The following is a 23,680-nucleotide window of genomic DNA, read 5'->3' as shown; positions in this document are numbered from 1 at the left end:
TTTCTATATCGTCAAAGGATTATACACTTCAGGGCTCAAATTTGATTTGTTTTGTTCAAATTTTGTCTTACATATACATAGACGCGGATTAAAATCTAATCCGATTTGGTTTGTTATGTAATTGCGCTTATTATTAATTTTTAACTTCAACTTTCAAGAGATAATCCGATGGTGTAATTGAGCTAGAAGTGATGGTAGTATCAGAGTTAATCATTGCCTATACAACTTCAGCTTTAATGCTGAAGAACAAACTGGAAAAACATTAAATTAACAATCAAAATCTTCATTGATACATAACTAAAAAGATCTAAGATGATGAAAATCTCTAACAAATTCGAGGTAGACTGAGAAAGAGGTAGTACAAAACATTGGTTTCAAGTGAAACACGATAGATACAGATGTACAGACCTGATTAGTTTCCAAATCAAAAAAAAAAAAAGCAAAAACAAACAAAAGTATAATAATTTTGTATAGATATATCATTATCATATCACAAACAATGCATCATATCTAAAAAAAAAACAAACCAGTCTTGTTTTTTACCTTAACCCAAGTCTCCTGATCAAATATGTTGTGGGTCATGAACAAGTAATGCTGTTTCTTCTAGACTTCCTCTCGATCCAAGTTGCTACTCTTGAGGATGTTGTATTTGCAGAGTGGGCAAGTCGCGTTTATGTATAGCCATTTGTCTACGCAGGAGCAGTGGAAATGGTGGCCACATGGAAGTTCCCTTAGTTCTGTTCCGTCTTCATATGCAGAGAGGCAGATGCAACATTCCTATAATGCAGAATCATAAGAGTCATAAAGCATAATAATTATTTGAGTTAGGATTTGCTCTTCGAGGAGGAGGGTTGAATGTGTTTATAGTGTTTACTTACCGCATCCTCTTGCAAAAGAGTATGTTCAATGGGTGAATCTGTACCACACTCGGTCATTATCCCCTCAGTAGTTCCTTGGGCTTCATCACCAGTATGTTTGTTGGCATCACCTACTTTGCGAAACTTGAATTTGGTGAGCTGCTCAATGTCTTCTTTTGAAGCACCTTCCTGCAATTTTTAGTCATGTTGTGTTATAAAACAAGTAGCACAACATGGCGGCTTAGGATATAAGATGAATTGGTAATGAGAAGTACCTGATCTGCAACGACATATAGAACTGCAATGATGCATGGAAGGCAACAACAAACAGCAATTCCAATAACGCAGGCCAACGCAACACAGAAGACAACAAAGAACACATCGAACCCAAGAAAGACGATAGACAACCTGAAATAAGCATCACATTCAGGGGCGGAACAGGTTAACAATTAAGAATAATAGAGATGGGAGGAAAGAACAAACCAGTAAATCCGAGGGGATTCTTGTGCCAACTCTTGGCCACCAGCAGATACCCAGTAGAATCCAATGATCCACCATATAAAGGAAAACATTGTATTGGCAGATTCCAGATGTTTTGCAACACTGCATTGGAAAACAGTAAGTGAAAATAAGAAACTCAAAACATGCTATTATTATCAATCCTGTTGTAAAACACAAATTATAATAAAAAGATCTGGTAGCAAGGACAAGAGTCAGTGTATGATTTCCTTATTTTGTGTTATAAGAAAGGAGTGAATCTATTGTCCTATCTAACCCCAAGAAAAAACAAGAAGATGATAACTTGGAATGTATGTAACATCACAGGTTGCATATAATCTCAGTTAGATTGTAACGCATCAAGGATCATAAAGGTAGACGCTGCAGAGCAAAGCTTTTTAGATAAGAATCCACACTATAATATGTGCCTGCCTAGATCAAATATGTTCTTTCAAAAGCTAATAGAAACTATAAATTAAGTGCACATAGCCTAAGCTTTTAAGACGCTACCACAGCAAAGCTCACAAGTTATTGAAATATAAACATCTAAGAGGCACAAACCTGCTGCTTTCGCTGTCCAAGTGCCCGAGAGACAAGTCGTGCTCATCCGAATTCCTCCTGGAAACCAAAGCATCTTCCTCCAAGGAAGAAGAAGAAGAAGAACGTGAGCGTGGAGTATTCCTAATCGTTCTCCTCCTATTCCTCCTCCGATACTCAAAACAAACACAAACCATATGCAACACGCATTGCAAAGCATAACCCAAAAGCCAAACCCTAAGCGGCATAATCGGATGCTCGTCCTTGCTCATAATCAAAACAGCCGTGGCAACCGAAACAAAAGCAAGGTTCCAAACGATGTCAAGCACAACCACAGGCTTCGAATAAGCCCAATCGCTTTGCCTCTCCTCTAGCTGCTCAGCCGCAGCCTCCCTCACGAGCATAGAAGGTTCCCTCATAACACGTCCGCTACTCGCACGACTTAGAAACCTCGCGGCTTCTCTCAAACCTTGTCTCCTCATAGATCTCCGTTCCCCACTTCCTCCTCCTCCGTTGCTTCCTTCATTATCTTCTCCGGTTAAAAGCAACGGTGCTGGATCGATTGCGTCGGAGGATAATGATGATGATGGCAGGGATGACGAATTCCCCGTATTATTCTCCGTTGACATTGTCTCTCTCTCTCTCTCTTCTTCTTTTTTTTTGTGTCTGTTTAAAAAAAAAAAAAAAAAACTAAATCGTTGAAATTGGTGTAGCGTTACGTCATAAAAATTGAAGGAATCAATCTGAGAAGACGAAATTGGGATTGTTAGGGTTTCGAGAGAACGAAATGAGAGAGAGAGAGAGATGAAGAAGATGATGGATGATTTATGGAAATTAACAGAAATATATAATATATCCCTTTTTTGACGAGAGATTGGTAAAAATATTTTTTTGATTAATTTTGAAACTCTTAAGTCATTTAATAGTTTTCTTCTAGTCAACAGTCAAATATTGGACAAATTTTAATTTAAGCGGGGTTTTGTATTATATATGGGCCACGGCCCACGAGGGTTTGGTCACCGAACCGGTTTAGTCTCTCTATCTTCTTTTCTTTTCTTTTTTTTTTTCACTTTTTTTTTGTCGTCTCTGAGCGGAGCACTTGTTTTGTAAATTACACACAGAGTGCTTGCTAAAAGCTTGAGAAGGAACGATTCAGCTTGAGAGAAGGAACGAATCAGCTTGAGAATTGAGATGACGTTGATGATACGGAGATGGAGTTCTAGAAAAGCTTTGAAATTTGTTCAGCCGGAGACAGGTACTATGAGAAATGCTTTACTCCTACAAAATCTTGTTTTTTGCTGCGAACGAGACTTTTCTGGTTTCAGAGATAGAAATCTGTCTTACAGAGAGAAACTGAGAAGTGGGCTTGTAGATATTAAGCCAGATGATGCTTTCAATCTCTTCCAATCCATGCTTCGGTCTCGTCCTCGTCCTAGTCTCGTTGATTTCAGTAAATTGTTTAGTGCTGTTGCCAGGACAAAGCAGTATGATCTTGCGTTAGATCTCTGCAAGAAAATGGAGTTGAATGGGATTGCACATAGCATCTACACTTTGAGTATTATGATCAATTGCTTCTGCCGACGCCGAAAACTAGGTTTTGCTTTTTCTGTTTTGGGGAAGATCCTGAAACTTGGGTATGAGCCTGACACTATCACATTTAACACTCTACTCAACGGCTTATGTCTTCAGGGAAGAGTTCCCGAAGCGGTTGTGCTAGTTGATCGAATGGTAGAAATGGGACATACGCCCGATCTCATTACAATCAGCACTTTGGTCAATGGACTTTGTCTCAATGGTAAAGTGTCTGAAGCTGTGGTTTCGATCGATCAGATGGTGGCGAATGGCTGTCAACCCGATGAAGTTCCATATGGACCGGTTTTAAATGTGATGTGCAAGTCCGGGAAAACTGCATTGGCCATGGAGTTGCTCGAAAAGATGGAAGAAAGAAAGATCAAGCTCGATACAGCCAAATACAATATCATCATTGATGGGCTTTGCAAAGACGGGATCCTCGACGATGCACTCAACCTTTTCAATGAAATGGAAGTGAAAGGGATCAAATCAAATATTATTACCTACAACACTCTCATTAGAGGCTTTTGTAATGCTGGTAGATGGGATGATGGTGCGCAGTTGCTGAGGGATATGATCACAAGGAATATCACCCCCAACGTTGTCACATTCAACGCCTTGATTGATAATTTTGTGAAAGAGGGAAAACTTCTAGAGGCCGAAACAATGCACAATGAGATGATTCGACGAGGTATAGCTCCTAATACTATTACATACAATTCTTTGATAGATGGGTTTTGCAAGGAGAACCGCCTTGATGAGGCAAACCAGATGCTGGACGTGATGGTTAGCAAAGAGTGTGATCCTAATACTGTAACGTTTAATATCCTTATCAATGGTTATTGTAAGGCTAAGCGGGTTGACGATGGTTTGGAACTCTTCCGCAAAATGTCTTTGAGAGGAGTGGTTGCTAATACAATCTCTTATAGCAGTCTTATCCAAGGGTTTTGTCAATCGGGAAAACTTGAGGTCGCCAAAGAACTCTTCCAAGAGATGGTTTCTCGTGGTGTTCCTCCTAATATTGTGACGTATTCTATTTTGCTGGATGGTTTGTGTGACAGTGGAGAACTAAAAAAAGCATTGGAAATATTTGAAAAAATCCAGAAGAGTGAGATGGAACTTGATATTGGTATCTATAACATCATCATTCACGGGATGTGCAATGATAGTAAGGTAGATGATGCTTGGGATTTATTCTGTAGTCTACCTCTTAGAGGAGTGAAGCCCGATGTTAAGACATACAACATAATGATTGGAGGACTGTGTAAGAAAGGCTCACTACCTGAAGCGGACCTGTTGTTTAAAAAAATGGAAGAGGATGAGCATGAGCCAGATGGTTGTACTTACAACACACTAATCCGAGCACATCTCGGAGGTAGTGACATAAATACATCAGCTGAATTCATTGAAGAAATGAAAAGGGGAGGGTTCGCTGCTGATGCTTCCACCATAAAAATGGTTATCGATATGTTATCTGATGGTAGATTGAACAAAAGCTTTTTGGATATGCTTTCTTAGAATTTTGGTGTTTACATCATATAATCAAAGATTCAGTTTTTAGTTTGACCATTGATTGTGGTGAGAGACTTATATATATTGGAATGGTCAATGCTCCTCCTGTTGATCTGTCTATTTTTGTCAGGTAAATAAAATGGATAGTGCAGGCACATTATATGTAGAATCTATATACTTATAGTAAGTTAATTAGTATTCCTTATTGACTTTGTCTATCGCATCATCTTAACAAATCATACCCCACAAATTACGAAGATAACAGAAACAATATAAGTGATTTCACGTCTGATTTATTTCCTCTCTCAGGTCTGAGATTTTTATCAGAAAGTTAAAAGGAAAGAAAATATCTTCAAGGAGCTGCCATTGACACCACATGTTGGGAAAACCTACCGATTCAACGGTTGAGTTTCTCCAAAATCCAGCAATATAGGTACACAGGAATCGAGAAGAAAACTGAAGGTTAAAAAAACTCTCTGCCTGAATCTCTGATAATAGATTGTTCTGTTTCATGTGTCCTGTCTCATTTTATTCTTCTTCCATTTATTCATCGTCTTTGATCCGTTGATTTCATTTCTGTGTTTTCTATTTATAGTAAACACCAGTTGTGCTGTTCTTTATACGACGAGAGAAGAGAGAGAGAGAATGTCCAGTAGAGATATGGAGAGAGGCAGGAAACACAGAGGGGACACCCAGTGGACGTCCTGGCTGACTCCGACTATTGTCGTGGCTAATGTCGCCGTCTTCATTGTTGTCATGTTCATTAACGACTGCCCCAAGACGACCAATGGCGCAAACGGAGATTGCGTGGCTAAGTTTCTGCGTAGGTTCTCGTTCCAGCCACTCAGAGAAAACCCTCTCTTAGGCCCATCTTCTTCAACGTAAACTTCTTTAACGGTCTGATCCTGTACTGCCTTAGAAATCAAGTTCAGGCTTGTGGGATATTTTGATAGTAATCTTTTGTTTTGATCATTATATTCAAATTTGACCCTTTGACACCTTAGAATTCAAGTTCATACTTGTGGGTCTCAATATTATCCCTATTTCTTCCAAAATGTTATGAAAGGATACTGATCTCTTTGCCCCATTAGATTTTACTGATGCACAAACCTCATTGTTATCTACACTTGCTTCATTTACTCTGTTAATGCCATGTTGTACTCAAAACAAACTCTGTTCTTAAGATAAAGTTCATCAGAGCCTTTTGCTCTGTTGCCTAGACAACACGACCTGTGAATCCGAAATCTAACTAGTATCTTTGAGGGCATGGTTGGATATAAGATTATGAGCTTCATTAGCAATGAGGTCTGTAACTTTTGGTATTGTTGTGATTCTAACCATATGATATGATTTCAGATTGGAGAAAATGGGAGCTTTGGAATGGAGGAAAGTCGTGCAAGGCAATGAAAAATGGAGGCTCATCACTTCTATGTGGCTCCACGCTGGTGTCTTTCACCTTTTTACTAATATGTTTAACGTGATCTTCTTCGGTATCCGCCTTGAGCAGCAGTTTGGATTCTGTAAGTCTTTCCTATTTACCTGCGATTCTTTCATTCTTACGTTCTGTTCATATATTCATAATGTCTTGTGAAATGACTCTGCAGTAAGAATTGGACTCGTTTACTTAATATCGGGATTTGGCGGAAACATTCTCTCAGCTCTCTTCCTTCAAAATAGCATCTCAGTTGGTGCCTCGGGAGCTCTCCTTGGACTCATGGGAGCAATGTTATCAGAGCTTCTCATCAACTGGACTATCTACGCCAACAAGGTACCATATCACGTGCCTGTTCTTTTTCAAGATACAAACATTAACTAGGATGTAACATTGTTTCTCAAATTTTCCAGCTGGCGGCTTTGTTCACAATCTTGTTCATCATAGCAATCAATTTGGCAATAGGATTGCTTCCTTGGGTTGACAACTTTGCTCACATTGGTGGTTTCTTAACCGGATTTTTCCTTGGGTTTGTGCTACTGATCCGGCCTCAGTTAGGATGGGAAGAGTCACGCAACTCCTCGCAGTACGGTGCCCGTGCCAGATCAAAGTATAACCCGTGCCAGTACATGTTGTTCTTTATTGCCGGTGTAGTTGTCGTAGCGGGTTTAACAGTTGGGATTGTGATGCTTTTCAAAGGAGAGAATGGGAACAAACATTGCAAATGGTGCCATCGCCTTGACTGCTATCCTACTTCCAAATGGTCTTGTTGATGATATTTTCTTTCATTCATCGTTACTGTTTCTAACTTATTCATTGTCACATTTGGTTGTGTAACTACAAATTGAACTGGATTTTATTTTATTATTGATTCCACAAATTGAAAGATGTTGGGCTTGGAACGAAACTTATTAGCCCGTTTATAAAAATTAGTGACATCATCGTGTATAAACCGGTGAAAAGTAGCCGACACGTCAGCAGATCACCGAGAGGGAACATATGGTTTTTTGGGTTTGGTGGCTTCCTCTGGCCGCGATCTTCATCTTGAAACTACAGTGTTGTCGTTCATCGATCAATCGAAGAAAAGTTCCGAGGTAACTTTTATAGAAACAATCCCAAAAATTAGTACTTTTCATCTTCATCCTAATGTTTTGATGTGTATATTTCCTATTGAAGATTTATAGGCTTAGTTAGATTCTGCAAGCCTTTAATAGTTTGGATAGAGCTATAAATAAAGCCGCTGATTCATTATAAATACTTCCTTAGGATAAATCTCAATAGTACTTGTTTTCTTTTACATAACTTTGTGATCAATAACTATACATTACAGTTTCTGAGCAAGACACAGAAGCTAGTAACAAAATTGTTGTATTCACCTTTATAGCTGATTCTCAGCCTTTTTAAAACCTAATCACATCTTAACTTATGATTTGTCGAAGATGAGTTGTAGTCTTAGAAAATGTATAACGACGTATTATCCTAACAATTCTGTTATACTTTAAAAACATTCTCTAAGACTCTTTTTTATGGAGTCTGACTTGGTAACCATTTGGAAACTGTAATCCAGGAGTTCGAAGTATGTCTCCTCCTTTAATCTCTTCCCATCTGATAAATTCAAGGGGACAAAATAAAATCAGCCTTATTGGAATCTAACACTATAGAAGAGTGTTGTAATTAAGATGATTAGCTTTTTACAAACCTGTATTTTGTTACCAAGGTGTGAAGAAACGCAGCCATCTGCAATTTGGTGAAGTCGGTTCCAACACAGAACCTCATACCGCCACCAAACGCCATGAAGTGCTTTGATGCATTGGTAACTTTTGATCCCTACATTACATCCAATTTTGTGTTGATTAGTTTTGTTATATTTTTTCCCCCAGTTTTACTTGGAGTAGAAGTTACTTAGAAGGTTTGACCTCACCTCCCATCTTGATGGATTGAAGACTAAAGGATCTTTATACTTTTCTGGATTCAAATGTACAGCTGGTGGACAGACCATCACCGCCCAGCCGGCTGGAATGGTATAATCTGTAACCATTGGCAAAAGTCTTAATGATAATATAAGAAAGAAAAAAAGAGGCACTTAAGAATGTTATTGATTATTTTATCATACCTTTGAATTTTATATCTCTCAACGTCTTTCTGAAGATTGCAGGAACTATGTTTGCTAGTCTCGCTGTTTCGTTTATAAACTGCATGCAGAGTTTACTTAAGACTTAGTCAGCTGAATTTTGTATTGAAACTTTAGAAATTATCATACTTTGATCAAAATCTTAAGCAACCTGAAATGTGTACGTCATTGACTTGTATTCTTCCCATGTAAGTCCTGAGTCTGCATCTTCCCGGTTTCTTAGAATAGTCTCATGTTCTTCCTGAGGAAGATGAACACAGTTTAGATTTTTTGATTATAAACCATAAATATTGGTCACTTCTTGGTAAGTTATCTATTGTTTTTATCCCCTGACTAACCGTTAAACGCTTTAGCACTGCAGGGTCATCTGTAAGAAACTTGATAGCTAAAGTTAAAGCGAGAGATGTTGTTTCGAAGCTGGCAAATAGTAAGACAAACATCAAGTCCAGTGCAATATCCTCTGTCAGAATTGTTCCCTCTTTCTGAATCTCTTCAATAACGTAATCAAAGAAATCACTTGGGACCTTCCTCGGGTTCTTACGCCTCTCTTGAAGCATACTCTTCAACATTTTCATTGCCTTTTCCCTACCCTGCAAGACAAGACAGTTTCAAACATTAGTACCAATATGTGAGGCAAGAACTGGTATAAGAGAATGATGGATTCACCTGTAAACATTTGTGATAAGCTGTGCCTGGGATGTCAAAAGGGAAGGAGATCAATCCCTGAATGAAAGCAACAAAGTTTGCTCTTAGATTCTCTGATGACTTGTCTGGTTCATGGCTGATCAACTTCTTTGCGGTGAGATCAAAGATCATCTGATAAAAATGTGTGATACCAACATGTTAGCGACAAGGATTATAACTGAAACAGAAAAGGTGTGCTTGTGAAACTTACGCTTGCGGTTGCATCTTTAAGTTCTACTGAGTCTTGATTTGACCAAAGCTCTAACCTCTTACTTGCAGTTATTTCGACTTGAGGAAGCATCTTCTTGAGACCATCATGGCCAAAGAGAGTCAAGACCATGCTTTTAAGGTACTTGTACATGAAGCCATGTAGTGAACCCACATTATTTCTCCCAAAGATATTGGTAAAAGTGTCTGGATACCAACTCTGGAAACAACGACCCTCTTGTTGAAACACAAAATAACTCAGATCAGCATCTGTTGATACAATAACTGGTCTGCCCACGAGATTAGTCTTGAAAATAGGGCCATACCTACACGTATTAGAACAGGAGTTTTAGAACTAGAAGCATTAATTATTAATAACATTTCTTTGAATGAGAGAATAAGAGAGACACTTACTTCTTGACCCTTTCTTTGACAAAGGGAGGGATGTCTGAAGTTGGGTTTGGCTTGAAGAACTGGATAGTCTCCCCGAGTAATGGGAAACCCATGGAACCAGGTGGAAGCTTCCCTCTGCATTTAGGGTTCCTCCAACTATAAACCCAATGTGTGATACTTATGAGAAGCAGAGAAACCCAAATGAACAATGCCCACATTAAAGAAGAGTATATATGATGAAACTGCTCCGATGGAACTACAAATGAAACTTTTTGTTTTCTCCCTCTGACTTCTTTATTGGGTTTGTGTTCTTAAGACAGAAACTGAAAACGTGCAGAGGAAAGAGACAAAGAGAAGAAGAAGAATGAAAGAGAAGTTGAGTGCTGGCCCATCTTTGTCAACCATTATGATGAGTGCTTAAATAGGCAAGGCAAGTCTCTAGACATAACTCTGATTAGATAATATATATAGCATGTTCTCAAAAAGTAGTTGCAGAATGTAAAAAAAATATAATAAAAGGTTTAAGCAAATTAATAAAAAAAGTACTCAAAACCTGTTTCTAGAATTAGAACCATTATCCGTGTGAAAGAAGGACAGCTTTTTTATTTTTTATGTATTAAAAATAAAATCTTAGGAAATATGATATGAAGGTTCCTCTAACCTCCTAGGCAAGTAGCTTCATTTTAGGAGAGATCATTTGTGAGAGCTCTTCCTCTAGCTCCATTAGATTTTGATTAATGTAACACTGATGATAATAATAATAACATTGTTACTTTAAAACCAAAACAAGACAGTGATAATATATGCTGTAACTTAAGATTTGAGACTCATATTGCTATTAAAGTGAGGGAAAAATAAAACATTTACAGCTTCTGCATTATTGGTTTCATAATTGTTTCTTCTTCTATCATTCCCATATCTATGCTAAAATTGTAGTATCTATTGCAATCTTTGACACCAGGGAAGCCCAAATAAACTAACATATAAAGTACATTTCAGTTTTGTTCTCATTCATGCTCAGGATCTCCTCTTTAGATCTGCTTGTCATGTGTTTTTTAATCATTATCATTATTATCTTCCACTGGTCAAACTCAAGATCTTGCAAAATAATACATACATCAGCTTTTAGATCTTGTTTAGTAACCACTGCATATGCAAATTCTCTGTCCAGATTATGAATTTTAACCTGAGAGTTGAATCATAGTATCACATTAATTATCTTCTTCTTTTTTTTTTTGGCTTTAGGTGTGTGTGTGTGAGAGTGAGACATATATAACCTCAGACGGCTCTTGGGACCCATCAGGTTAAACCAATCACACAAGAAAATATGTGTTTTATAGCCATTGAGCCACGGGCTCAGGATTTGTGCAACAAACCATGCAATTCTACTTTCCTACCCACAAAAACTCAGTTACTAGGTAGGTTACTGTGAAGTACTTCTCCATTATTATTCAACCTTTCTCTGGTTCCATTAGATAAAAAGCAATTTGAGTGTTACATTATTGGTGACAAAAAGTGGTTCCTTCATCAGTAATCCTGGGTCAAAAAAGACAACTTTAAAGTTTGGACCTAGAAACTACTATGTTTACAGGGTGATTAAGACAAAGCCAAGAGCTTATAGGGAAAACAAACAAAAAATGAAACAGGAGTATTAACATTATTGTCGTTGCTAGCAAAATCCAACATTATATTTGTAGGATTAGGGTCGGATTGATGTGTTTGTGTGTGAGATAAACAGGTTTCGTAATTACTGGGTGAAAAATCCAAAATAGTAAGTTAGTATAACCTCGTTAGGGATTTAGTGAAATTAATTAAAAACTGAACATAAATAATAGAATCATTAATATTGATATGTGCTCACGCTAGCTAGGGGGATGTTAGATGTACCAAGATAAAGGAGAACTCAATAAGCTATTAATTGTTTTTGTTTTAAATTTTCTTATTATGTGCTTCAATATAACTAAAGTAAGCTTACCGAAAAATAATATATATAACTAAAGTAACAAATTCCACACCTAATATTTTTGTTTGGAAAGATCTTCGTCTCGTTTTGGTATAACCCTATCAAAAATATAATATTTGCATAAGAAATATTATTAATATTATCTAGTCGCTCATATTGATTCGAATTGGCTTGTTTTGCAATCTTTTGTATATTTTTTGTTTTTGTGATTACGGTATGGGGATTTAAAATATTTTAACTTGATGGCAAGACAATTTTGATGATTGAATTTAATAAAAAAAATTGGTAATAATTTTGATGATTGCATACAAAATCTTTTTGTATATTTTGTTATTGGTCGGAGCTGTTCTTTGGTAAGACTGTATTTGCTTAAAAGTGCGTACTTGAGTCATATATACATGTTCTGTTCTATAACGTGGCATGAACTTATTGGCTGCTTTTGAACACAAAAAGTTGGCCACGTGATACATATCTTCGTAGTACTGAAAATATAAATAGTATCCTTCTAATTGTAATTTTTGCTGTTATTTAGGAGTTTTCTTACAAATGTATCTTGTTATGAACTTACGTTTTTAACTTTGAAAAGGTATTTTATTTCCGTTTGATATTTTGCTGGTTTAAACATGCATTTATATTCATTTAGTCATTAAATTTAGATTAATCGAGCAACGAATCAACAGTTTGATAAGTAGACCGTTGTTGGAAAGTGGTAACATCTAATCGAGTTTAAATCTTTTTAGGCTTAGTTAGTTAACATTTGGATAACATATTGCCCGATCTCGCAAATACAAAATATAAATGCATAGAAATCAAGAATTAAGTATTAATAAATAGAAATAAGACTTTATGATCAAAGATGATTGAAGCTACACGAGGATTTGAGAGAATTGTGGAGAAAGTTCGTTAATGTTGTCTATGCCGTACGCATGGGGAAGCCTTTTATATTCTACAATATTGTGTTATAATTTCAAACATATATACAGCATATAAAATAAAAGAATGAACAGAGTAAGAATGATTACTTTCACTCGGATATAGTTGAATGTGTATAAAACAAATCAATTTTTATCGATGATATATATACAAGGTAACGGTGAAACCTCACCTTTTGGGAAGAAACTTGGCGTTAAAATTTTGATATATGCCGGGCTGGCTGGCCGACTAATATAAGTAGACCATATATATTTGAACATCTCATGGTGGAGAGAAAATATATATGCCAAGGAAAAAGAGCTTAACGGCCTTATCGCACAACATTACAGACAACGCTCTTGGATACGACAAGTAAAGGTGGTTAATCAACAAGGTAATTAAATGTGAAAGGGCAAAATATGTTATGGTTGCTATTTTAAAATCCAAAAAAAATATTTTAGGTTAAAATAAACTACAAAAAAAAAAAAAAAAAAAAANTCGGTCGTACGTGTCTGCTTGTCCCCCTAGGGTTTGACCTTTCACAAAAGTAAAACGCCATTCGTGTCATGGAGTCACATATCGAACCATTTGGTCTCTCTACTTCTCGTTTCTAGTTTGTTTTGATTGCATACAGTAAATTTAATGCTTTTGATTGTATTTTAATTATTTAAAGCCACGTTAACATGAGTGGTCTAGTGGATTTGTCAGGTTCCCGCTAATTTTTATTCGGTATAAATTTTTAGCCATACAATTATAAAGTTATTTTGTACTTACGAGTTACGATGCATTCCCAATTAATTAACTTACACTATATGAAACTTAATTATTTAAAAAAAAAAAAAAAATCAAAAACAGGTTTGATCTGATGGTCTACAAACTAGAAGAAAAAAGTTTATATACAAACTCAACTAAACTTCTAAAACCTAACGAGCCAAACGGTTATACTAAATAAATCTAACCATAAAAAAGTATAAATTAATTACTATATTGGTTATTTAGATAAACAATACGAGAAACGACAATCGAGAGTTGTTTAATGATACAACGTGAATCTGGTTGTACTGTTTTCGTAAGCAATTTCGCTGTTACTTAATTACAACAAGTCAACGAAGATTCTATTGTATTGTTATATATTAATATTTAGCATATAGATAACCCCATTAGGAAAACTTTACCACGGAATGTGTCTATATATGAGAATTATACACTTCAAAAAACGCAACCAGCTTAAGCTTAGCTAGTATTATACTAAAGATAATTCCGTATATTGAAAGGGTGAGTGTTTTTGAATAATTTCACTAATAATATAGTATCACGATAGTGTTTCTTAATTTATAAAAATATTAGCAACTCGAGAAGAAAATTGTGGGCGAAGTAAAATAATTGGCATCTGCGGTAAGCAATGATGCCAACGACCATAGAACTTGTCATAAATCAGGGGCCTAGGGAAACATGAAATATCATTTGACTTTCTTTTTTTGTATCAAAATCATTTGATTTATTATGCATACATACGTACACGTACATAACGAATACGTATAGTATGTAGTTGCATGACATCGATTTCTTCATTCGACCAGAAGTTAATTTTTATATAAGATTGGTTTAAACTTTTAAATTAAAATTTGATGCTCTCATAACTCCACAAAAGTGCTGATTTGTTTGTCCGCACTTCAAAACCACGTGATTTTGCACTCGTCGTAAGGTCTACCCAACTTTAATTACCGGTTGCATTGCATTGCCATCTAACAACAAATAAAATATTCTCTGTAATTTCTATCTAATTTCTTATAATATTTTAATTCCTTGTCAAAATAACTAATGCAAAATGAAGTTCTTTTTTAGCCCTCTCATCTGTTTCAATAAAACAAAAATATAATGAAACTGAAACCCATACCAATCGGAAATATTTACAATGGTCAAAGAGAAACCCACAGATGTACTTTCGTCACAAGTTTATATGGTTAGAGGCTACAAAACTGAATATAAAAAAAATGAGAACCTATTGAGAGACTGCTTTCACATGTGTCAACATGTAATTGATTATAATTTTTATTTTTTATTTAAATTTTAAATAAATAGTTAAATAGAATAATAGATATTAAAATAATATATTTGAGAGATTGTGAGAGTTTCTGCCCACTGTAGATGCTCTTAGTCATTTGTGCAGTAGCTTTCTTCAGCGACTTGTCATGGTCGAGCATTGCGTTTACACTTTCTTCCACAAACATAAACTGAAGAAGAATAAAAATACAGCCAAAACCCGTAAACAACAAACCAAACTACTAAGATAAGACCCTCCAATGCAAAATAACAAGTCAACCCTTTTGGTTGGCATCTCACGATTCAAAAATGAATCCAAAGTTTTTGGCTTCTAACCTGAAAGCCCGCGTAGCCCATAGCATTCCCGTAGTAGAAGTTTGCATTTCCAGTTCCCTGTAAAGACAAAAAATCAAATGGGTTCAGAAGGATTTCTTTGAAAGTTTTTGTTGTCATTGAATTGAGTTGAGGTTTGAAGCTTTACCCTCCATATCCAGATGTTGTGCACCACAGGGCTGAGAAGCGAAAATCCAATATGTCCACATAATATAAATAACAAGTTGTTCATGTCTAACATTTACACAGATGCCTAGTTAGAAGTGAATAGCCCACGAGTGTTTCAAGATCGTATTGAAAGAAAAGAGACGGTTTTGTTTTATTACCTGATAATTCATTGACAAACAATGCCCATAAACTCAAGTATAAAGCTGCATCTCCACCCTAGTGATGAGATTAAGGTATAGATTCAAGATTCAAGATTCAAGATTATATGAACAGAAAGCTTTTTAAGAAAGGTACATATATAGTTTCATAGTGAAGGTAGCTAAAAATACTTACTGAAGGATAAGATTTAATAATCGAGGACATGACTAAATAAGCGAAAGCAAGGAAGCAGGGCCGATGTTTGAATCGGAAGGCTAACGGTGGTAGCGACGTAAGCAAAATGTATAAGTTGAAAACTATCAGGAGATAATTTCTAGATAACTCAAAGGCTTCTGAAAAGAAGTACCTGAGAAATGAGATAGAAGGTGGATAAATATGTGAAGATATACCAGAAACTAGAAGAATTGCTACACAAAGATTTGACCTTAGACTTACCAAAAGACACCAATGTTTGGTGACAAATCTTCGATACTCAGAATGAAACTATATGTTCTACAACAGGAAACACAAGGCACAAACACGTTACAGCATCCTTATACTGAAATAGTAATTATGATATAACTTAGAACCTAACATATAGAGAAATCGAGGTCTGCTCCTGTATATTCAGGTTACGACACATAAATTGAAATTTCACAGATAAGTGGTACCTTTTGAACATCTCCTCAAGCCCACCATATTGTTTTAATGATAAGCTACATAAAACCAAGACACAGATCGACAACACTAATACCCAGAATACGAAATGCAACACCGTTCTCCATAAAAAAGGAAGTTGTGTAGTTCTAGTCAATTTGTCTTGTTTAGAAACATCAGAGGTTGATCCAGTCTCAACTCCTCGATCTCTTGTATGAAGGAAATTTTTTAAAGGAGGGGCATCTAAACCATATCCCAACAGTAAGATCAACTGAAGGAAAGACAAGAGATGAGAATCTGGTACCCTGGAGAAACTTGAGATACAGAATTAAATGACAAGGGAAATGAGAGTTATGCGTACTGGAATCGCCAAACTTGCTGGATAAAGAGACAAATGCGTGGCCGTGATTAACCCAAATGCAGCCAGGGGAACTCTTCCTGACAAATGTAAAAGACAATTGTTGAGAAGAAGAACCAAAGAGATGAAATTAGTATAAATCAAAGCAGGTTTCTTAATCCAAGATATAGATATAAAGACAAGTTTCCAACAATAGCTTACGAGTAACTGCTCCGTAAAGAGATACAATGGCAGCCAAATTTTCTATTGGAGAAGTTGATTCCACAGGTACACAAGGGCAGCAATATCTCCGCAAGGAGGATCCCTGAGGGAAACAGGGAATGAGAGACCAGAGAGAATGAAAAAGAACTATGCTTTTGTATACATTAACAAACTTCAACACCATATATAAATATACACCGGGAATAAGACCTATAGATGAGCATTGGCTCCCAAAAACATTGTAGTTCATATCTTGAACTACCTAGTTTTAACTTTGTATAAGCAAGAGATACAACACTCTGACTTTGTTGGATAACTGAATAACTTAGTTACCTCTGTCCCCTGATGACCTGAGAACGGCAAGTCGCTTCAAATTCATTCTGTAAGTCTTTTGAAGCTTCTGACCAATAGCTCGAAGAAGCAATGCACTAAGTATATCTGCAAAAACAAAAACCAAGCTGTATCCAGAAGCTGGTTGGTATCAAGACAAGAATAAAAACGGATAATGTCTCTAATTCCATCAAGATCACAAATTTTGCAATTTTCTTGATCACTTCTACAATGTAGTAGCATTATTACCTGCACAAATGATGATTCGATTGCCCTTCAATCCTGCATCATCCAAATCAAAACCACTTTTAAGTTGGCTCAAATGATACAATACACGGACCCTCGAAAAATTCAGCCAAGAATGTAACTTTGAATCGATTAAAGTCCCTACCTTTGACTTGTGAGGGGACCGAGAACAGAGAGCAGCAATGGAGATCCATGATACATTGATCCTGCATAGAGAAAAAAAAAGAAAAGAGTACGAATTCAACTTCCATAAATCGTTAGAATTTCAAATCCAATATGTAGGAGACAATCACAAAACCTGCGTATGGTGACATCGATGACTGCTTCAACCAGTAACCTTCAGCAACTGTACATTCAATTAAAAAAAAAAAAAAAGGAACAGAGAGAAACTGTTAAGTGAAACTCGAGATGGCGGAGAGAGTAAGATGAGAGTCAGAGACGATACGGCGGCGAACGCTTGTGAGAGGAGTGGAGACCTCCGGACGGGAAGATAGTTTGAAGTTTTCCGGGAAGAAAAAGATAAAGAACAATCGGAGAATCACGGAAGCCATAGCCCAAATCCAGAACCCGTAAGTCGGCTTCTCAAGCTCCTTCTCTGCCATATCTCCTCCGACGTCTGCCATATGAGAGTTTAGGTCTAGGAGAGAAAGAGATCCTCTGTTTCCTTGAGGAAAAGGAAATTATAAAGTTTTGCTTTTTCCTGTTTTCCTGTTTTTTTTTAATATAAATAAGCCTCTTTTATCTATCGTCAAGGGTCGGTCTGCTCAACAACAATCACAAGAATGTCAAGAAAAAAAGCAACGCTGCTCGAGTAGTATATTGGAATGGCTGCACCACGACGTCGTAGAGCACATCCTAGAGAGACTTGATGTGGATTCTCTGATGAGATTCAAGGCTGTATCGAAACAATGGAAATCAACGATCCACTCTCCATTCTTCCAACGAAGACAGTTGACACGTCGTCAGCAATCAGGTGGTGATCCAGATGTTCTCATGGTCTCTTTATATCCTGATGGATGGTATTCGTGATCCGGTTGTAGAATCTCTAAGAACACTGGTGTTGGGTTCATCATCATCGGTCAGTATCCCTACTCCTTGGGATGCCGATAACACCCGATTCTTGGTTCCCTATAATAGCTGTGACGGTCTCGTTTGTCTCTACCATCGCACAGAATCCGGTTTTGTAGTCAACCCAACCACTAGATGGTATCGGCCTCTCCCTCTCTGTAAGCTACAACAACTCATGTTCGACTTAGGACGTAGTTTCTACGACCTTCATTACGTGGTCCCTAGTCTTGGTTTCGGTAAAGACAAAATCACGGGCACATACAAGCCCGTTTGGCTGTACAACTCTTCAGAGATCGGCCGAGACAACGCTACTACCTGCGAGGTTTTCGACTTTAGCACCAACTCTTGGAGGTATGTTTCTCCCGCTTCTCCTTATCGGATTTTTGGTTGCCCCGACCCTGTCTATGTAGATGGCTCGCTTCATTGGTTCACCGAGTGCGAGGAGGAGGAACCCAAAATTCTATCCTTTGATCTTCACACCGAAGCCTTTCAAGTCGTCTGTAAAGCTCCCTTTGCCAATGTTGATGATTTAGATATCGCTATCTGCGACCTCGACAACCGCTTGTGCGTTTCGGAGAAGAAGTGGCCCAACCAAGTGATATGGTCATTCAATTCAGCCAATAAGACATGGCACAAAATGTGTTCCATTGATCTGGCTACAACTTCTCAATGGTTTGGTAGATGCACACACGTGCTCTTGCCACTAGCACTTTTCGATGGGAAGAAGAAGTTGTTGTTTTACTGTCGTGAGCGAAGAGAAGCACTGGTGGATCTTGATCTCCGAACCAAAACATATGATGTTGTTTTTCATGATTACTCCATCGGTGATCCTGTTTGTTATTTCCAGAGTTTAATCTCTATTTCTTAAATCTTTCATTCTTTCTTGTTTCCACCGTTTGATATCTTTTTCATATAACTCTGTTTATTATTGTCTGTCACTCAATGGATAATTAATGGTGTAATCTTTGCTTCCTTCATCGACCGTTTCACTATCCAAGTTTGCTCTGCAACCGTTTCATCCACCCCCCCCCCCCCCCCNCCCCCCCCCCCCCTTCATTCTCCGGCGGCGAGCTAGTCGTAATATACGACGCTGTCGCTTACTACTATTGGGATTTAAACATATAACGACGTCGTTATGTGGTTTGTTCGATACTAGTTTCCACGTTGGCAAAATAGAGTATTGGGCCCTCTTTCCATAAAAGTGGGCCTTAACTTCAGGTCAGCCCATAAACAGGGAAAATGATTCGAGGTATTTGCATCATCAGATTAGTAATTTCTGACCCTAACATGCTCTGATAAGCACATATAGGAATTCTCCAAATGCTGTCAAGAAATTAATTACTGTGTTTTGTAGTTATGCAGAGTGTAACCCCATCCATCACCGACAGAAGCAAATGTTTATTTATTTTCTTCTGACATTAATCTGATAGGAGGAACAAAATCTCTTCTTAGCAATGATGTTTAGATATTTTCAGTCTTCGTATATGCATTAGGAGAGGTAATCTTACATAGCGTTGAATAATAATATCTTCAAAATATCTCAGCATAATTGGCACTTCCTTTTCTTTTTTTTTTCTTTTTTTTTGTGTCACAATACTCATGTTGACAACTCATATTCACTATCTGCAATTGGATATCTCAACTTGCAACGTAAACATCAGTTGTGAAATTTAAGTTTTATCATACGATGGCCAATGGGATGGTCGAATACAAAATGATGCAGAGAAACTAAATACTGTTGGAGACAAAGATATAATTAATGTGGTCGGATCTCTTGAATCATATATAAGGTACGACTAATCAAATTACAAGAAACATGTTTTACGTACCATACAGCATAATATCCACAACGATCGTATAAGTTAGTATTAAAACGACAATGCAATCTATATGTTTAATTGTTTATACAAAAAGGATAAAATAGATTCTCGTTTACATTTTGGATTAGGTTTAACAGAAAATTACTGAAAATCTCAAATGGGTAAGGATTTGGATATTATAATTGGTTTTTTTTTTTTTTTTTTTGTGATATGGTTCTTTACAAGTTACAACTCATATGGTTCTTACAAGTTACACAACTCATGAAATAAAGAAAAACAATAAGGTGTAACGGACAAGAAAACAGAATTCAACATCCAATCCAACTGTATTTCTTTTGAACAAACCAATAATCCAAACAGCTTTTAAATTAAAATAGAACAGTATCTCCAAAATGGTTTATATTTATTACACGATCCACATGTCTTTTGCGTCACCCGTCCAATATTGTCTTCTTCTCTCTGTCACCACCACCAACCAAAACCTTTCTTCTTTAATCTTTTATTATTGCTCTGTTCTTGAGAGTGAAAAGAAAAAAAAAACTTTTGATTCCTTTCCTTTTTTCGCAAGTCTTGAAATTTCGAAACCTTCCTTTTCTGAAGATTCAAGAAGACCCCATCTTCACTAAACCCAATTTAGACTTTTTTGTTTGGATCTCGTCGAAAGGGTTTTAGATGGGTGTGGCTCAGTCTGGTCTTCACAAGGATTCGTCTTCTTCTTCTTCGTCTTCTTGTTTTGGGGATGGAAATCTATTGAAGCTTGGTTTAGGGGATTTGCCAGAGGCATGCGTGGCTATGATTGTTGCGAATTTGGATCCCGTTGAGATCTGCAGATTCTCGAAGCTCAACAGAGCATTCCGCGGCGCTTCTTGGGCTGATTGCGTCTGGGAATCGAAGCTTCCTCCGAATTACAGAGCTCTTCTCGAGAAAATCCTTGGTGGTTTCCCGGAAAATTTGCAAAAGAGACACCTTTATACTTGTCTCTCCAGGATTAACTCATTTGATGACGGCACCAAGGTACCTTCTCTTACAAATTAGGGTTTTCAGATGCAAACAATTTGGGATTTTTTTCTAAAAATGGAAACTTTTTCATATGGGATTCCCATAAACTAGTTTTGAGTTCAATTTGCATCACTATGTTCCAGAAGCTATGTATTTATGAAAATTCAATTGATTCTGCAGAAGGTGTGGATAGACAAACGAACCAGTGGTGTTTGTCTATCCATTTCAGCTAAAGGATTGTCCATCACAGGCATTGATGATCGTAGATATTGGAGTCATATCCCCACTGATGAATCTCGGTTAGTTTTCTCACTATGCTTTATTAACGTGCTTGGTTCGATTGCCTAACACAAGCTCTTTAGAAGTATGCCTTTTTCTTTGAATTTTGTGTGTTGGCCATGTGGTTTCTTAATACTAACTTGATTGGATTTGGTATGATAGATCATAGATGCTATGGTCAGAGTTGTTGCTGTGATCTGTGTGTTTCTGCGATTGTTTAAGTAAACCATCTTTTATTGCTTCTTTGTAGGTTTTCATCTGTGGCTTATCTTCAACAAATCTGGTGGTTTGAAGTTGATGGGGAAATAGATTTCCCATTACCGGTTGGAACTTACAGCATCTTCTTTAAGCTTCAACTAGGCCGGTCGGGAAAGTGGTTTGGTCGACGGGTCTGTAGCACAGAACAAGTTCATGGTTGGGACATTAAACCGGTTCGGTTTCAACTCTGGACAGAAGATGGTCAACATTCCTCATCTCAATGCATGTTAACTGAGCGAGGAAACTGGACTCACTACCACGCCGGAGACTTTGTTGTCCGGGAATCGAATAAGTCATCGACAAAGATTAAGTTTTCGATGACTCAGATCGATTGTACACATACCAAAGGCGGGTTATCTCTAGACTCTGTAGTGGTATACCCAAACTCGTGTAAGAGCCAGTTGAAGCGGTTTTAATGCTTCAACCGGATCCGGGTTTAGTGAGAGGGTTAAAGCAGGTTTTTAATGCAGTTCTTTAAGCCTTTCTATAGATGTAGTTTTAGAGCTTCTTTTTTTAGAGAGCTTTTGTTTTGTTAACTTAATTGAGTTTTGAAGTTGCAAGACTGTAATGATATGTATACTGGTTATGAAACTAAATAATCTTGGGTTACAATTCAATATCTGAATCTAACGGAAACAATGATCCAACACACACAAAGAAAGAAAAAGAGTTTCTAGTAGTCCTCCTCTTTAGTAACCGCATATTTTCTGCAGTTCTTAACCATAATTTAAGCACAAACCAAGCTTGTAATCCTTTTTAATATGATCCAAACTGGCAGATAGTTGATACTCGAGTCCCATATTTATTTTTTTTGTAAGATGGGCATATACAACACCGTTTGAATCAATCTTCCCCTGGACACGAGACTGATACAAAAAGCTCATAATATTAGAAGTATATTAAAACGGATTTATAAAGTAAAGACATTGTTTTCATCAGTTCCCTTCAAATCTAAAAAAAAAATAGCAAGATTATTTACCTGTCCATAATTGCAGTCACACCCAACACTAGCTTCAACATATCTTGAAAAGCACTCGTATTCAAAATCAGTAACGAGTGAAACCTGATTATGAGAAAAAAGGATACATATTTTTATATGTCATGATTATTATTATCTCATCTAGCTTAAAGATATAATTAACTGCGAATGGGCCATTACCTTCTTTGAGATCTTATGAACATAGTCCATACATACAAGACCCGAGCTATCAACGAAAGCAGAGGCGATCTGTTAGTTAATAAAGAAAAGTTGTCAACATGATCAATAAAATAAACAGTAGAAGAAGAATTTACCAATATAAAATATGATCCAAATTTTCAATCGATCAAGTCTGTGAGCGATCTCTAATAAGCTGACTGAGTAGAAGCATTACCATCTTATCATCGGTCTCGTATCTTGCAGTATAACCCACACCCCACTGTTTAGGGCCTTTAGACACACCGAAATTGTAGACATGACCACCCAAAGATAGACGGGGTGTCACACGCTGTATAGAAAAAAATTAGTTGCAACAATTTAAAAAAAAAAAAAAAAAAAACCACTTTTTCAGTAAAAATATGATGCAAACAGTCTATATCTTTTGTATTTGACATATTAAAAAAAGCTTATTAGAACACAAACTGAGAGTAGCAGATTTACCTGGAAATATGTTGCATATAGGCCAATATCCGCAAGGCTAAACTGAGCTCTATAGTTTCGAGCCTACATAAATGTGAGCCAAACAAAAAAAATTATTCATCAAACGTTCACCACAAAGATAACGAATCTTCAGATATAGAGATAAATTCCTCACCAGGTATTCAAATTTGACTAGTGCCATGGACAAACGTGCATTTTCCAGCTGGAATAGAATGTAAGAAACACACATTTTGTCAACAGAAGAGATACACCATAGAATAATCACAGCATTTTTTCTAGTTGCAACACTTAATTAATTTACCTCAGTCTTTGCCTTCACAATCAACTTATCAGTTATAAAGGCTTTGACACCCGCACTTAGGCTACCACTAGTAGTAACATTTCCAACAAACGCCAACTGCAACAATACATTTTATCTTTTGATTTCCCACAAAGAAAGAAAAAG

At 36.8% G+C, this 23,680-nt stretch overlaps 6 protein-coding genes, 2 long non-coding RNA genes and 2 pseudogenes across 10 annotated transcripts in view; 6 read left to right on the top strand and 4 right to left on the bottom strand.

The window, feature by feature from the left end:
• LOC104771704 (E3 ubiquitin-protein ligase At1g12760-like) lies at positions 314–2,736 on the bottom strand. Its single transcript, XM_010496275.1, has 5 exons — positions 1,917–2,736; positions 1,341–1,460; positions 1,133–1,265; positions 879–1,046; positions 314–777 (listed from the first exon to the last, which is right to left on the bottom strand). The coding sequence occupies exons 1-5, from the start codon at positions 2,519–2,521 to the stop codon at positions 604–606; spliced, it is 1,200 nt and encodes a 399-aa protein (XP_010494577.1). The 5' UTR covers positions 2,522–2,736; the 3' UTR covers positions 314–603.
• Positions 2,959–5,131, top strand: LOC104771695 (pentatricopeptide repeat-containing protein At1g12620-like). 2 transcript variants are annotated; one of them, XM_019243426.1, is made up of 2 exons: positions 2,959–3,147; positions 3,239–5,094. In XM_019243426.1, the coding sequence occupies exon 2, from the start codon at positions 3,303–3,305 to the stop codon at positions 4,980–4,982; it is 1,680 nt and encodes a 559-aa protein (XP_019098971.1). In that variant the 5' UTR covers positions 2,959–3,147; positions 3,239–3,302; the 3' UTR covers positions 4,983–5,094. The 2 variants fall into 2 exon arrangements, with proteins under 2 accessions (XP_019098971.1, XP_019098970.1); XM_019243425.1 differs by having other exon boundaries at positions 2,959–5,131.
• Positions 5,354–7,295, top strand: LOC104771686 (RHOMBOID-like protein 6, mitochondrial). The gene is made up of 5 exons (XM_010496253.2): positions 5,354–5,438; positions 5,572–5,857; positions 6,333–6,496; positions 6,581–6,744; positions 6,822–7,295. The coding sequence occupies exons 2-5, from the start codon at positions 5,622–5,624 to the stop codon at positions 7,179–7,181; spliced, it is 924 nt and encodes a 307-aa protein (XP_010494555.1). The 5' UTR covers positions 5,354–5,438; positions 5,572–5,621; the 3' UTR covers positions 7,182–7,295.
• LOC104771665 lies at positions 7,401–8,983 on the top strand. Its single transcript, XR_764883.1, has 4 exons — positions 7,401–7,502; positions 8,126–8,221; positions 8,289–8,429; positions 8,893–8,983. It is a non-coding gene; the product is annotated as an uncharacterized LOC104771665 (long non-coding RNA).
• Positions 7,653–10,254, bottom strand: LOC104771677 (cytochrome P450 87A3-like). The gene is made up of 9 exons (XM_010496245.2): positions 9,845–10,254; positions 9,435–9,756; positions 9,206–9,355; positions 8,878–9,129; positions 8,691–8,780; positions 8,522–8,600; positions 8,330–8,436; positions 8,108–8,235; positions 7,653–8,013 (listed from the first exon to the last, which is right to left on the bottom strand). The coding sequence occupies exons 1-9, from the start codon at positions 10,039–10,041 to the stop codon at positions 7,920–7,922; spliced, it is 1,419 nt and encodes a 472-aa protein (XP_010494547.1). The 5' UTR covers positions 10,042–10,254; the 3' UTR covers positions 7,653–7,919.
• LOC104771672 lies at positions 9,324–9,959 on the top strand. The gene is made up of 3 exons (XR_764889.2): positions 9,324–9,415; positions 9,503–9,572; positions 9,869–9,959. It is a non-coding gene; the product is annotated as an uncharacterized LOC104771672 (long non-coding RNA).
• LOC104771656 lies at positions 14,595–17,860 on the bottom strand (annotated as a pseudogene).
• LOC104778696 lies at positions 17,796–19,109 on the top strand (annotated as a pseudogene).
• On the top strand, positions 20,518–22,215 carry LOC104771644 (F-box protein PP2-A12-like). Of its 2 annotated transcripts, none has more exons than XM_010496216.2 (3): positions 20,518–21,074; positions 21,243–21,358; positions 21,589–22,215. In XM_010496216.2, the coding sequence occupies exons 1-3, from the start codon at positions 20,733–20,735 to the stop codon at positions 22,010–22,012; spliced, it is 882 nt and encodes a 293-aa protein (XP_010494518.1). In that variant the 5' UTR covers positions 20,518–20,732; the 3' UTR covers positions 22,013–22,215. The 2 variants fall into 2 exon arrangements, with proteins under 2 accessions (XP_010494518.1, XP_010494511.1); XM_010496209.2 differs by having other exon boundaries at positions 20,525–21,074; positions 21,240–21,358.
• LOC109130236 (mitochondrial import receptor subunit TOM40-1-like) overlaps positions 22,313–23,680 on the bottom strand; it is a 2,927-nt gene continuing 1,559 nt past the window's right edge. The window contains exons 2-8 of the mRNA XM_019239687.1: positions 23,537–23,632; positions 23,390–23,437; positions 23,236–23,298; positions 22,970–23,083; positions 22,756–22,824; positions 22,576–22,659; positions 22,313–22,462 (exon numbers count right to left, since the gene is read on the bottom strand). Of these exons, the coding sequence (XP_019095232.1) occupies positions 22,313–22,462; positions 22,576–22,659; positions 22,756–22,824; positions 22,970–23,083; positions 23,236–23,298; positions 23,390–23,437; positions 23,537–23,632 (624 nt within the window). The remainder of the gene's footprint in view (positions 22,463–22,575; positions 22,660–22,755; positions 22,825–22,969; positions 23,084–23,235; positions 23,299–23,389; positions 23,438–23,536; positions 23,633–23,680) is intronic.

The sequence above is a fragment of the Camelina sativa genome, chromosome 3 (genome assembly GCF_000633955.1).
Source record: "Camelina sativa cultivar DH55 chromosome 3, Cs, whole genome shotgun sequence".
Lineage (NCBI taxonomy): Eukaryota > Viridiplantae > Streptophyta > Magnoliopsida > Brassicales > Brassicaceae > Camelina > Camelina sativa.
Note: the sequence above shows the minus strand (reverse complement) of the source record. Positions and strands in the feature narration are given on the sequence as shown.